The 15,900-nt window shown below is 43.3% G+C and overlaps 1 protein-coding gene across 1 annotated transcript in view; it reads left to right on the top strand.

The window, feature by feature from the left end:
* Window positions 1-357: 357 nt before the first annotated feature.
* LOC125484697 overlaps window positions 358-15,900 on the top strand; it is a 25,655-nt gene continuing 10,112 nt past the window's right edge. The window contains exons 1-3 of the mRNA XM_048604480.1: window positions 358-465; window positions 8,180-8,328; window positions 14,368-14,497. Of these exons, the coding sequence (XP_048460437.1) occupies window positions 395-465; window positions 8,180-8,328; window positions 14,368-14,497 (350 nt within the window). The 5' untranslated portion in view covers window positions 358-394. The remainder of the gene's footprint in view (window positions 466-8,179; window positions 8,329-14,367; window positions 14,498-15,900) is intronic.

The following is a 15,900-nucleotide window of genomic DNA, read 5'->3' as shown; positions in this document are numbered from 1 at the left end:
TCTCCTTCCCCCTCTCCCTGTTTGAAGGGGTGACTTTACCCCCTCCACTTGGATTTTATTGATCCTGAGGATTAATGGGGAAAAGGCAGGAAAGTGGAATTGAGGATTATCAGATCAGTGAAGACCTCATTGATTGACAGAGCAGGCTGGATGGGCTATGTGTTAGTGTAAAACTTGGTTGTAAAAGTATACTCACGCATACCATCAACTTAATTCCGACTTCTGGATTCAAGCAAAATTAAAATCTTGGTGATAAATATTTGGAGAATTCTGTTGTTTCACTGTTACTGTCTAATCAATTAAGAACAAGTTTACTATTTTCAGACTTTGTGATGAAGGTGTCAGAGGCCTGTGTCATGGCCTTAAAGGGAATGGACAGCTATTAACACTGAGCATGTGTTACTGTAACCTGGGACCTCCAAATGGGTCATTATTGGGAGACCTTGTTGCCAATACTGCCATCAGGTAATTAAAGCTGCTCTGGGCATTATGTGCCTTATATGCATCTTGTCTTAGCTTTGACAACTGAAGTATTTTATAAGCAATCATAACAGAACTGTTGCCTTGGACACAATTTACAAAATAGAGGTTTCGATAATTCAACAGAGCATGGACAATGTATGGACTTGCCTGGGGAAATGCAAATCGAAGGACCACACATAATTCAGTCTCTCATGGAACCCCATTCTTGGAGGGTGTCAGCTAATAAATCATTTCCACAAAATGCCACAGTTTCATCCTGATCCCAAAAGGTAAACAAAAAAGATCAAAACAACAACATTTACAATGTAGGAAGAGAACAAAGGCAGTGACCACACAGTAAGTAAATTAAACAGAGAAATATATGAAGAGGAAGGGTTTAGAGGGATATGGGCCAAATGCTGGCAAATGGGACTATACTAATTGAGGATATCTGGTCGGCATGGAAGAGTTGGACCAAAGGGTCTGTTTCTGTGCTGTACAACTCCATCACTCTATGACTCTAAGTCCACACACTTCCAAAATATTTAATATTCCACTATCAACTCTGACCAACAACCATAAGTCAAAAAAAGAAAGATGCTTTTTCAAACTCTTTTTTTATTCACTCCTGGGATGTGGGTGTTGCTGTCTGGGTCCAGCATTTATTGTTTGTCCCTGGTTGTCCTTGAGAAGGTGGGGGTGAGCTGCCTTCTTGAATCGCTGCAGCCCATGTGCTGTAGGTTGACCCACAATGTCCCTTAGGGAGGGCATTCCAGGATTTTGACCCAGTGAGATGATGCTGGTGGGCTAGAAATTGTTTCCCATACTTAATTGTCCCTTGAACTGAATGGCTTGCTTGGAGTTAAAAGCCAATCATATTGCTGTGAGTCTGGAGTCACATGTAGGCCAGACCAGGTAAGGCCGACAGTTTCCTTCCCTAAAGGCCATTAGACATCCATGATGTTGGTTTCATGGTCACCGTATCTGAGGTTAACTTTCAGTTCAAGCTTTTAATTCTCAACTAGGATCATAAGAACTAGGAGCAGGAGTAGGCCATTGGGCTACTTATTGTGATTTATTGGGGTGACACAGTGTCTCAGCAGTTAGCACTGCTGCCTCACATCACCAGGGACCCAGGTTCAATTCCACCCTCAGGTGACTGTCTGTGTGGAGTTTGCACATTCTCCCCATGTCTGCGTGGGTTTCCTCCGGGTGCTCCAGTTTCCAAAGATGTGCAGGCTAAGTGGATTGGCCATGCTAAATTACCCATAGTGTTCAGGGATGTGTAGGTTAGGTGGGTTATAAGGGGATGGGTCTGGGTGGGATGCTCCAAGGTTCGGTGTGGACTTGTTGGGCCGAAGGGCCTGTTTCCACACTGTAGGGATTCTATGTAAATTCTATGTATTGTGATTATGACTGATTTCCTATCAGCCTCTACTCCACATTCCTGCCTGCTCTCCATAGCCCTTCAACCCATTACTTCATTAACAATCTGTCTAACATCTCCTTAAATGTACACAATGTCCCAGCATCCACCACACTGTGGGGGAGTGAATTCCACAGATTCACAGTCCTCTGAGAGAAGTAATTTCTCCTCATCTGTTTTAAATACACTACCCCTTATCCTAAAACTATGAAACTCTCGTTCTAGATTGCCCCACATGAGAATAATGAATTATATATGAGTTACACTTCATAGTTAATATAAACAATGCTGTTTGGGAAAGATACAGCTTATTATTTCAATACAGCTCCGTATATAAGTGTCTGTTTTTGAATGTGCAAGTTACATTCCACTTGTGGGTTCTTTCTGCGCACCACCAAATTATCAGCTCCCTTGGGCGTGTATCATCTTTATGGGATTCTACCATAGACCATCTGGAGGCAGTTGTCAACACTCAGCTGTAAATGGGAAATGTGGGCTTTTCTGGCAGAAAATGAAGAACAATAGTTACTGTCGATGTTATATAAAAGCATCTACATCATATTAAAGCATTTACAAAGATTTTATTCTTGGCATCAACTACGACTGTCAGAAACAAAACAGAAATGTTTGGAAAAAATTGGAATGAGTAATTAACTTAGTTCTATTTATGACTAGGTATTAACACATACTTAGTCACTGTTTTATTCTAGTTGGCATTGTAAGCATTAGCCCTTAACTCGCTGGATTATGAAGATAATTCATTACAGTATTTCCAAACTGCTTGACATTTTTATTTGTTATTGTAGATTGATTAAAAATTATCTGTATGCTCTCTGAATTTAAAAATATTTTGCCCAAGAACACTGACATTGTTATTAGACACAAGAGTCAGATGATCTGGAATTTTGATGTTGCCGGTGACATTTAGGTACCAGCCACATACACGACCTGTGCCGGATACTATTTTAGTGACGTGAGAAGCACTCTGGGTTAGGAACATAGGACAATGGAGCAAGAATAGGCTTCATGGGCCCTTGATCATGTGCAAGCTGAAAGATTTGTTGACATGGCTTGCTGCGGTGCTAATTGTGTAAGAGTTAGATCGAGCCTATTGTGTGAGGCTAGGGTCCTGCTTGATAGAGTTTGTTGGTAAGTGAGTAAGGGAATGCGATAAATGGAGTATCTCTGAGATTAGTGGCTCAGTTATAACTGACCTTGACCGTTCATGTGAGGTCATTAAAGTTCTCGTGACACAGCAATGATGACCTTCTGGTTGGCTGTTCCCATTCATCACAATGGTCACTTCCTCCCTTTGCTTTTGTACAGTGTATCTAGCCAGCTCCCTGTGGATGTTGGAGATTCCCCCATCCAACAACTGCATTCGAGCTCACCAGTGCTGTGTTAGAGAAGCACGGGCGCAGCCTGTGTTCCCTGTGAGGCCAAACTCTCCTTCCTGCTCAGATTGTCCTCCCCAGCGACGTGCGGCACATTCTGCAGCCAGAATTTCCCTGGCCTTTAAGAAGTGCGGAGAAGCTTTTAAAGTGTTGCTGACATGTGCACCTACTCAGCAGCCTAGTTAATTCCTGCCTGCTGACAAGATTTTTGCTAGTTTCCTGTAACTGATCAAGCGACTCCGAGCTAACTCCTAACTGTGATCTCTGTGCCTGTTTTGTAACCTTCCTCCAATGTACTTGATTTTATCTGATGTTGTATACACAGGATGGAAAAGGGCCAGCAATGCATTTAGAATGTCCATTGTCTAATTTCATTCCCATTTATCTGTGATTCCCAGTTCTCAGGAGAAGCTTAAGAGAAAGAACAGAAATGTTAATATCAAATTCAGGAATCTTACATCAAGAATTACACTGACACCTCACAGGAAGATCAGGCAAACTTCAAGCTACTCTCGAGCTATTTTTCGCAATAGTTGTTTGTCCACATACCATGAACACAGTGCCTTGAGGAACCTGAAAGGTCTTCTTCACTTTTACTTCTGGAATCCATCATTCATTGCATCTGAAAGTAGCAAAATCTCACTTCTTCTGTTTGTTCTACCTGACCTCATTAATTAAAATACTCAATCTATTTTGCTTCCTGTCAATGCTTTTCATCATTTTGAATGGTGGATCAGATCTCCTGTAGCTGTCGTTCCACTGAATCTAACCCCAAATTATCTGTATGTTCTCTGAATTTAAAAATATTTTGCCAAAAACATTGACACTGTTATTAGACATATGTGCCAGAAAATCTGACTCTAGAACATCTGGAATTTTGGAATCTGGAATCCAGTGGCTGAAATTCATCTTGGTGGGTCACACAAAACAGACAACCTTCCAGCCATTTTACACACAGCCTAATTTATTCACACTAATACTCCAATTTATGACAAAGAAATGAAATAAAATGCTGATTCATGTTTTACGTCATTGTAAATTTCCAATTCCCCTTCTTCTATCTATAGGTCAATGAACTCAGACTGAAAATCATTCTTATGCCATTTCTCCAGAATCACAACATCCTCCTTAGAGCTGAGACCAAAGTTGTAAACAATATTCAAAGTGTGACCCAGCTGACCCCTTTATCCTGTTGCGTTGGTCCCAGTGTTATCGACATTTTCCAATCAACTTACGACAGGGATGTTATGACACACTCGAGAGCAGTTGGAACTTAAACCCTGACTTCCTGGCTTAGAGGTAGGGACATTACCAGTGTACCACAAGAGCCCAATAGGACAATTGGATTTCAGTGTAGTATTGAATAATGCAATCAGTTCAGCTCAGGATGTGTTTTGGTCATAGCAATCATGCTTGAGTTTTCAATGGCCTGTCAATCATTACTTCCATGAGAGTTAGAGAGAACTGCAGATACTGGAGTCAGAGATAACACAGTGTGGAACTGGAGGAACACAGCAGGCCAGGCAGCATCAGAGGTGCAGGAAAGTCGACGTTTCAGGTCAGGACCCTTTTTCAGAAATGGGGAGTGGGAAGGGAGCTGCGAAATAAATGGCCTCCTCTACATCAGTGAGACCAAGCGTAGACTCGGAGACAGTTTGTAGAGCATCTGCACTCTGTACGCAACAAACGACAACACCTTACAATCACGAACCACTTCAACTTCCCCTCCCACTCCCTGGGTGACATGACCATCCTGGACCTCCTCCAGTGTCACAATGACGCCACCCGCAAACTGGAGGAGCAGCACCTCATATTCTGCCTTGGAAGCCTACAGCCCAATGGCCTAAATGTGGATTTTAGCAGTTTCAAAATCTCCCCCCCCCCCCCGCCTCATCCCCTCCTCCTTGACCTGACACAACCTATCCATCTTCTCTCCCACCTATCCGCCACTCCCACCTCACTGACCAATCCCCACCACTCCCTACCTGCACTCACCTACCTTCCCCAGCTCCACCCCTCCTCTCTCTAATCATTACTTTCAAGTTCTACTACCCCGTGCTAATTTTAAATTGTGCCCACTTGTGCTTTATTCTTTGAACCATTTTGTGTAACTATGTTTTCACGCATTGAAAGATATGCCAATCTTGGACTCACTTTCTCAAGCAGTCCTGATCCATATAAAATCTACTCCCCTCAAGGCCCTGAGTGCGACATTAATTTCTAGCAACCTGCAAATTTAATTACTGCGCCAGCTTTGTCTCATTTGTACTGTTCATGAATATAAATGATTGAAAATGACCTGAGACCAGTTGTAAGAAGATACCATGTTGGAAAGGTACTGCATATAAAATCACTCTTTATAGAGACATAGAGTCATACAGATTGACAAGTCAGAAACAGATCCTTCGGTCCAACCCGTCCATGCCGACCAGATATCATAAATTAATCTAGTCCCATTTGCCAGCATTTGGCCCATATCCCTCTAAACCCTTCGTATCCATGTACCCATCCAGATGCCTTTTAAATGTTGTAATTGTATCAGCCTCCACCACTTCCTCTGGCATCTTATTCCATATACACACCACCCTCTGTGAGAAAAAGTTACCGCTTAGGTCCCTTTTAAATCTTTCCCTTCTCACCTTACAACTGTAGCCTCTAGTTTTGGACTCCCTTAATCTAGGGAAAGGACCTTGTCTATTTACCCTATCTGTGCCCTTTATGATTTTATAAACCTCTTTAAGGTCAACTGTCAGCCTCCGATGCTCCACGGAAAACAGCCTACAACATCTTTCACACAATTTCATGTTGACATCATGGTTTGGATGTCCTTTTGCTCTAATGGACAAAAATCCCCATCCCGTGCAATATTAAACTCTTGAGTAAGAAGAGCTGAATCTGCCTGTCTCATTTTGGCCTGAATAGGAAACTGTAGTACTCCAATGGATTCAGTACTCAAACACTTGACGAGGTGAAAGTGGTTCCTCCAGATACACAGTGTCAAACCTGTTCCCAAGGTTTTGCCCTTTAAGCAGATTGTGATTGAAAATGTTATTCCCAATCAGACAAGTTTTAAATCATTTACTATCAGTCTTTAATTCAAACTAAGTTCTTCAAATTGTTCCAATACAGTGCTTACAATTTTTCCCCAATCTCAGTCCACATTGATAGCAGCACCTCAAGAAGGCAGCTTACCACCATCTTTTCCAGGGCAATCAGGGATGGACCAGCCAGCGATACCTATATTCCCTTGAACAAATAATGTCAAATCTCTAGTGAGACGGTTACAGAATTACCTCATACAGACTGCTGGGGTATAGACATCAGGTAAAATCTGTTGTGTGGTGAGGCTAAGCACCATGTTATATGTGCTGCCATAATACCCTGTAGGTATTGACTTCTCTATTGTCAACGTGGCCTTGTTTCTCAATAAGGATAGTCAGCTTCTGGTGTAACTAGAAGAAGTTCTTGGAGTAAATAAGATCCAGTTTATTGCATCTCTGCAACTGCTGAAATGTTACAAGAATATGGTATACATCTTTCGAGACAGTTAGAAGGACATGGTCTTCAAAGTCCTCAGTTACTCCAGTCACAGGGATATAGGAACATAGATATAGGAACAGAAATGAGGTCATTTGGTCCATTGAACCTGCTCTGCCATTCAATCATGGCTGACATGATTCTCAAGCCCATTCTCCTGCCTTCTCACCGTAACCTTCGATCCCCTTCCTGGTCAAGAACCTATCTATCTCTGTCTTAAATACACTCAATGACTTGGCCTCCACAGCCTTTTGAGGCAATGAGTTCCATAGAGTCACCACCCTCTGGCTGAAGAAATTTCTCCTCATTTCAGTTCTAAAGGGTCGTCCCTTGACTCTGAAGCTGAGCCCTTGGGTATTGGTCTCTCCTACTAGTGGAAACATCTTCTCCATGTCCAAACTATCCAGGTCTGTCAGTATTCTGTAAGTTTCAAACAGATCCCCCTTCATCCTTCTCGACTCCATCAAGTACAAACTCAGAGTCTTAACTGCTTCTCATACAACAAGCCCTTCATCCCCAGGATCATTCTTGTAAACCTCCTCTGGAGCCCTTCCAAGGCCAGCACATCCTTCCTTAGATACAGGGCCTAAAACTACTCGCAATATTCCAAATGTGGTCTGACTAGAGCCCTATAAAGCCACAACAGTACATCTCTGCTGTTATACTTTAGCCCTCTCAAAATGAACACTAACATTGCATCTGCCTTCCTAACTGCCAACTGAACCTGCAAGTTCACCTTAGGAGAATCCTGAACTAGAATTCCCAAGTCCCCTTGTGCTTCAGATTTCCGAAGCTTTTCCGCATTTAGAAAATAGTCTGCACCTCTATTCTTCCTACCAAAGTGCATAACCTCACACTTTCCCCCATTGTACTCCATCTGCCACCTGTTTGCCCACTCTCCCAGCCTGTCCAAGTCCTTCTGCAGCCTCCCCGCTTCCTCAATACCATTTGTCCCTCCACCAATCTTTGTGTCATCTGCAAACTTAGTAACAATACCCTCAGTTCCTTCATCCAGATTTTTGATGTATAACAGGAATAGTTGTGGTACCAACACTGACATCATCAAAGTGATAAATGCCTATGACACTCTATTAACACTTCTATTAACACACTATTAATACAACGGAATCTGCAGCTGATTTATGTCTCGGCACAAGCAAATCTGCAAAACCTAATTTCATCCAAGTTTGATGCATGTAGTTCAAAAGTAAACAGGCAAAAAGTATTTTTATTTGGTTGTTAACAATTTAACCTAGGCCCTACAGTATTGTATAGTTATTGACATAAAACATGAGATCAGTTAACTTAACAAGACAGTAAATTGAATGCACAAACTAAATAATTATTTTCCTCATTGCAGAGATCTCTTTTTGGATGGCAACAACTTACAATGTGAAGGAGCTTGTGAACTTATCACATTTATTGCAGATTATGCAGAAAACATGGCCAGGATGAAATTTGGTGCATCGACACATTTTGAGGAGGATCCATTAACACACTCCCTGGAAGGTGCAGTAGTACATTGCATCAATGTTTTATATAGTGACCAGGGCCACAGCAAAGAGCACACGGCCACTGGCTACTGGCTATACGGTATCACCTGGGAAATGGGATGGTGAACAACTCAATCCAAAACTGATCAGAAGAATAAATATTGGTCTGTCACTCAAATAGAATTGAGAGAACGCTGAAAGGAAAGCTGATACAAAGAAGGCATTAATACCTGAATCTACCAGCAGGAACATTTTGTTACATTCAGGAGGATTACCAGAGGATACAGTAGGATATAGATGGCCTGGAGACTCGGGTGGAGAAATGACAGATGGAAATTAATCCAGACAAATGCAAGATGATGCATTTTGGAAGATCTAATGCAGGGAGAAATATACAGTAAATGGCAGAACCCCTAGAACATACAAAGGGAGATAGTAAGAACTGCCGATGCTGGAGTCAGAGATAACACAGCGTGGAGCTGGAGGAACGCAGCAGGCCAGGCAGCATCAGAGGAGCAGGAAAGCTGACATTTCGGGTCGGGACCCTTATTTAGAAATCGGGGAGGGGAAGGGGGCTCTGAAATAAAGAGAGGGGGGGTTGGGCTGGGAAAGGTAGGTGGGGTGGCGATAGCAGGTAGGTAGTGGTGGGGATTGGTCAGTGAGGTGGGAGGAGCAGATAGGGTGGGAGAGAAGACGGACAGGTCAAGGAGGCAGGGATGAGAGGGAGTGCTGGTCATGGGATGAGGTCGGGGATGGGGAGATCTTGAAGCTAGTAAAGTCCACATTGAGACCACCGGGCTGTAGGCTCCCGAGGCGGAATATGAGGTACTGCTCCTCCAGTTTCCGGGTGGGGTCGTTGTGACACTGGAGGAGGCCCAGGATGGACATGTTGCGCAGGGAGTGGAGGAGGAGTTGAAGTGGTTTGCAACTGGGAGATGTTGTCACTTGTCGCGAACCGAGTGCAGGAAGTGCTACACCTGCCCCTACACCTCTACCCTCACCCCCATCCCAGGCCCCAAAAAAACCTCCCACATCAGACGGATATTCACCTGCACATCCGCTAATGTAGTATATCGTATTAGCTGTTCCCGATGTGGCCTCCTCATCCCAGTTCATCTGTTGCTGCAATCCTAATGCAGGCCTTTTATCTCCAAACTTGACTGATTTTTTTTCTTTTATTCATTCATGAGATGAGGGTGTTGCTGGCCAGGCAGCATTTATTGTCCATCCCTAATTGCCCAATTAAGAGTCAACCACAATGCTGTGGGTCTGGAGTCACATGTAGGCCCGACCAGGTAAGGATGGCAGTTTCGTTCCCTAAAAGACATTAGTGAACCAGATGGGTTTTTCCAACAATCGACAATGGATTCATGGTCATCATTAGATTGTTAATTCCAGATATTTATTGTATTCTGCCATGGCAGGATTCAAACCCTGATCCCCAGAACATTATCTGGGTCTCTGAATTAACAGTCCAGCGATAACACCACTAGGCCATCACATCCCTATTCCTACCTGGCTGCTCTCTTACCTCATCTTCTTCATGAACGTCTGGCCAATGTAAACTTTATTTCCCATGCCTTAACACACCCCAAGCCTCATTTCCTTATCACCCCGAGTTTCCAATCAGGCAATGCCTTGACTTTAAAATCCTGCAATCCTGCTCTACCATTCAACAAAATCATGGATGATCGGATTTTCACCTCACTCAACGTTCCTGCATTTACCCGAAAATCTTTCATCCCCTTGGTCATCATGAATCCATCTCCCTCTGCTTTAAAATATCTAAAGATTCTGTGTGCGCCGCCTTTTGGGGAAGGGAATTCCAAAGGACTATCAACCCTCTGAGACAGAAAATGTTTCCTCTTCTCTGTCTTAACAGGTACCTCCTTGTTTTATCTTGAAGGCAGCAATGGAGTAGTAGTGTTCAGGCTCCTGCTTTCTTCCGTCCATTTCTCTTTCTCTTTTCTTCTTTTCTTTATACTTTTCTGTACAGTTCTGTCTGACCTTTTCGCCTTGGGGAGCTGGGCTGTGGTGGAACCATCGACATTGGCGATGCCCATGATTGTGAGGCCAGCAGCAGGAGATGGCATGGTGACCTTGCTGCTGGTGGACCCTGTGCAGGACTCGAGGAGGTGGTGGTGGCAGTACAGGCATTGACAGTGGCTCTGATGTCAGCGCTGGTTCAAAGGGTTACACTCTTACCTCTCGTCAGGAAGGCTGTGGGCTCTGGTACTTCAATTGATTTGAAGATGGCGTTGGCAAGGTAGGCCCAGCGGCAAGAGATGGCACTGGAGGGTGGTGACTTTGACATTGCTGCAGGTGGCAGTGAGGCACAGGACTGGAGATGGTGGTATCAGTAGCAGTGGTGAAGCAGTGTTTGCAGTGGTAGTGGCACCGTGGTGTTGGTGCAGGTCGCATTGGTCAGCCTGACTCAAGACTCATGGCTGTGGTGGCAGCAGTGAGGGTGATCTGGACATTTTCTTTTCCTTTCGTTTCTGTTTCTTTAATTTCGGCTCTTGTTTCAAATTCTAACTACTTTATTCTAACCAGAGAGTGGCGACCCTGTACACTTTTCACTGTACTCCTGTACTCGGGTACACGTGACTATAAAATTTAATCTAATCTAATGAATTTTTAAAAAATGACAACCCCTAGTTCTAAATTCTCCCTCAAGAGGAACCATCCCTTCCACATCAACCCAGTCAGGTCCCCTTAGGATCGTCTATGTTTCAATTAAGTCACCTCTGAGTTTTCTAAACTCCATAGGATACAGGCCTAGCCTGTCTGGCCTTTCCTCAGAAGGTGATCCTATAATGTCTGAACAGGTTGATTAAAAGAAAAGTTACAGAAAGAGGCCATTCAACCCTTCATGTCTGCAGTGGCCTATCCTATCCCACAGTCCAGCAGCTGGTCATTAAAGCATTTTGACGCAGAGCATGATGCAGGGTGATGGATGAATTGTTAGGATTCTGGTGCCATATCCTGCCAGTCATTAATGCCAATGCTGCCACTTTGTAAGGAGAGCAGCAGACTGCCTGAGAACCTTCCCATGATGCTCCCCTGGAACTTTGGCTGTTGGTAAAACAGGAGATACCAGGGAAGGCGGCCCTTCTCCCATCCAGGCACAGGGCCCACTCCAGTGAAGGTGAATGTGCAGGAGCTTTGCCTGAGTACTTGTGGAGATGACTTGCAGATGGATCTGCATTGGTCTGCAGTTCTCTCATTGATTCCAGAGGAGTGGCAGAGGCCCAGCTGATGGGCGTTTCTCTGATACACAGACCAGTTTTCACTGGACTGTGGTGAGATTAAGAGCTAAAGTTGCCATAGTCCAAGTGAACTATAGGGCTGCTCTCTCGTTACAGAGAGAGGTTGAGAAGTGGGGGAATTGATTCCACACGATCACACTGCATCGCAAACCAGCCATCATGCTAACAGACTCCCAATGTGGTGACAGCAATTGCGCCGGATGAGGCTTTTTTAACTTGACGATGCATTTGTTCACTCCTCACTGCTGTAGTTTGGAGGTAGCTGAGCTGGTGCAGCTGATGGAGTGTAGGATCTTGAACAAAATGGTGACTTTGTGACAGAGATGGCTGCCAAAGAGAGTAAGTGCATAACGTAGGACCATCAGACCCAGGAACAGAAGTCGGCCATCCAGCCCATTGAGTCTGCTCTGGCACTCAGTGAGATCATGGCTGATCTAATAATCCTCAACTCCACTTTCCTGCCGTTTCCCTATAACCCCTGGTTCCCCTTAAAAATTTGTCAGTCTCAGCCTCCAATTCACTCAATCACTCAGCATCAACAGTCCTCTGCAGTTAAGAATTCCATAGATTCACTCCCCTCGCAGAGAAGAGATTCCTCCTCATCTCTGTCTTAAATGGTCAACACCTTATTCTGAGATTATACCCTCTGGTCCTAGACTCTCCCACAGGGAGAAACATCTCCCCTGTCAAGTTCCCATAAGAGTCTTGTATGTTTTGATAAGGTCACCTCTCATTCCTGTAAATCCAATGAGTGCAGGCCCCATCTACTCAACCTCTCCTCATAAGACAGTCTTCCTTATCCAGTTTCAGCCTAGTGAAGCTTCCTTGGACTGCCTCTAACATCTTTCCTTAGATAAGGGGCCCAAAACTGTTCACATTTCCAGCTGAGGTCGGACAAGTGCCTTGTAAAGTTTTAGCAAAACCTCCCTACTCTTATCCTCCATTCCCTATGAAATAAAGGCCTACATTTTATTCACCTTCTTTATTACTCACTGAAGTCGGATGGTAGATATTTCTGACTTTTGCACAAGGGTTCCCAAATCTGTCTGTTCTGTAGCTTTCTGCAGACTTTCTCCATTCAAATAATATTCAGCTCCTCTATTCTTCCTGCTAAGGTGCATAACCTCACATTTTCCCACATTATATTTCCCATTTGCCAAGTTTTAGCCAGTCGCTTAAACTGTCTATCTCCTTCTGCAGATGCCGTCACTCCCTCTACTTGCCTCCCCATCTATTAGCATATCATCACAAACTTGGCTATAGTACATTCACTTTCCTACGTTTAAATATATTGTGTAAATAATTGTGGCCCCGGCACAAATCCCTTTGGTACTCCACTATTTACAAGTTGCCATTCTGAAGATGCCCCGCTTCCCCTTCTCGCAACCTTCAAGGTACTATATAAATATAACTGTAGTGTAAATTCCTGTGTTCTATTTTGGCCCTAAGCCAATGAAAACTGAAGTTTCCAAAAATTCCCAGAAACCCATGAATCTCAGATCGTAACCTGATCTTCAGGATCAGAGAATAGCTTGGAGCTGAGCTTTTATGAAAGACAGATGAACCAAAGGAAACTATAAATGAGCAACATAAGAAAATAAGTCTCTTGTTTATAGTTTAGGTTTGGTTTTCATATGTTTTTATTTGCAATAACTTTGGAAGAGCCTCCCATGCAATAGAACTTAAGTGCACCCTTCAGTAATTAAAGTCAATTCAAACCCACCATTTTTACAGACCAAATAAAAACCAAAAGAACTGTGGATGCTGGAAATCAGAAACAAAAATAGAAATTGCTGGAAAAGCTCAGCAGGTCTGGCAGCACCTGGGGAGAGAAATCAAAGTTAATGTTTCAGGTCCTTCCTGAGGAAGGGTCACTGGACCCGAAACATTAACTCTGATTTCTCTCCACCCATGCTGCCAGACCTGTTGAGCTTTTCAGCAATTTCTGTTTTTGATTTTTACAGACCAGTTGTTTATTTTTAATTTGTAAATCATCATAGTTCCTTCTTTTTCCTTTTTGGTCATGGGATGTGGGCATTGCAGGCTGGGCTAGCATTTATTGTTCAACCCTAACTGCTCTGTAGAAGGTGATGGTGAGCTGCCTTCTTGAACTGCTGCAGTCCTTGGGGAATAGAAATACCCACAATGCCCTTAGGGAGGAAATTCCAGGATTTTTGCCGCTGGTTTAGGAAAAGAAAAACAATTAAGATTTCAAAACGGCCTTCAGCTCAACTTTCTTTGTTTGAAGCATGTTATTTAAGGAAAAACTAGTTTTAAATTTACTGTGTATCATTGTGCAATGTTCCAAATTCTCCTTTTTACTTTTCCATATACTTTGGTGACATGTAAAGCAAATGCTTTTATCTTTTACAGTTGTGAACAGAAACTAATTTTCCCATTCCAGGTAATTGGTGTCTTCAGTCAATTTATCATAAACAGTTTGCCCTGTGTTTAATTTGACTTGGCAAGATGTAGCAGATCATTAGTATGACGCCTGAATGATTGCTAAGTTTGGTTAGCATTAGTCTCATAAGCTTGTGAGCACTGGCCAGTGTCCCTGGCCCAGTAGGTTGTTGATCCGCAATAATGGTGCAGCAGGAATTCTGGTGGCTCCTAGCCACAGACTAAAATCTGGGAAGCTCGGAATGGCATACGGCCAGATGGCTTTATCTTTTCCCACAAAGCCACATCCGAGAATGTTGAGAGTATTTGTCAATGTGAGTCATTGCAATAGACATGTATAAAAAGTGATCAGGTCTTCAAATTGTTTCTTCTCAATCTTTAAGGGAAACATAAGCAGGAACTCCCACAGATTGCTCCCTGGTTATCCAGATTGCACCTGACAGATAACAGCATTGATGGAAGAGGAAACAGCAGCACCATGGGTCCAATAATGTTTACTGAAATATTGTGTCAGTAAGTATTGTTACAAATATTCTTCAGATTTAATATTTCATGGAAGATTTAAGTTTTGAAGGACCATGAAAGAATTGATTTATTTCAAGTTTATAGGAAATAATTGGAGTGATTTCTTTAAAAGGGGTCATTCAAAGTTCACTGTAGACTGAAATAACTCCACAGAGGCTGGTATCCCATCACCAAGTCACCCTTTATTTACACATGGAGAGTCCTTGACCCTGATCCAGCTCCCTCAGAGCCAACTCTCAGCGTGAACAGAACCTCTGACACTCCTGTTTATATCTGTCAGCCAGGCCTCTCTGATTGGACCAGATTTACAGCCCCAATCAGAAAACTCATATTCTATTCATGTACAATCACTAGATGGACATTAGAGACTTTTTTAAACAAGGCTTCCTAGAATTCACTTGATTTTTGATATTTGATTTGATTTGATTTATTATTATCACCTATATCTAAGTACAGTGAAAAGTTTTGTTTTCCATGCAGTACAGACAGATCATGACATAAAGATCACAAGGTGATTGAACAGAGAGAGGAATATAATGTTACAGTTGCAGCAAATGTACACAAAAAGCAAGATCAACACTAAATTTGAAATTTGAGAGGTCCATTCAGAAGTCTAATAACAGCAGCGATGAACTGTTCTTGACCCTGTTGGTATGTGTGTTTAAGCTTTTGTATCTTCTGCCCGATGAAAGAGGTTGGTGAGATTATAACCGGGGTGGGAGGGGTCTTTGATGATGTTGGTTGCTTTCACAAGGCAGCAAGAATTGTAGTTGGAGTCAATGGATGGAAGGTTGGCTTCTGTGACAGTCTGGGCTGTGCACGCAACTCTCTGTAGTTTCTTACGGTCCTGGACAGTTGCCATACCGAGCCAAGATGCATCCAGACAGAATGCTTTCTATGGTGCTTCTATAAAAGTTAGTGAGAGGCCATACGGACATGCTGAATTTCCATAGCCTCCTGAGGAAGAAGAGGCAGTGTTGTGCTTTCTTGATTGTTGCATCAATATGGGTGGTCCAGGACAGATTGTTGGTGACTGTCACTCCTAGGAACTTGACACCATCAACCATCTCCACATCAGCACCATTGATACAGACACAGGCGTGTCCTCCACTCAGCTTCCTGAAACTGATGATCAGCTCTTTAGTTTCAGGTAAGTGCTTGCCTTACTGTAGATCCCCACTGGGACTGTTTTGAACCCTGACTCATTTGAAGTATTTGGGCTTAGTAATAAGATGCTTGCTGCAAAGGCTTGCCCACATGATCTCCACCCCTACCCCACCCCACCTCACCCCCCCCCTCCAACTCACTCTCACACACTCACTATCACACACTCACTATCACACACTCACTCTCTCACACTCACACACACACACTCTCACACTCACACACAC

This window comes from Rhincodon typus, chromosome 13, assembly GCF_021869965.1.
Source record: "Rhincodon typus isolate 14 chromosome 13, sRhiTyp1.1, whole genome shotgun sequence".
NCBI lineage: Eukaryota > Metazoa > Chordata > Chondrichthyes > Orectolobiformes > Rhincodontidae > Rhincodon > Rhincodon typus.
This window is presented reverse-complemented; position numbering and strand designations above follow the sequence as displayed.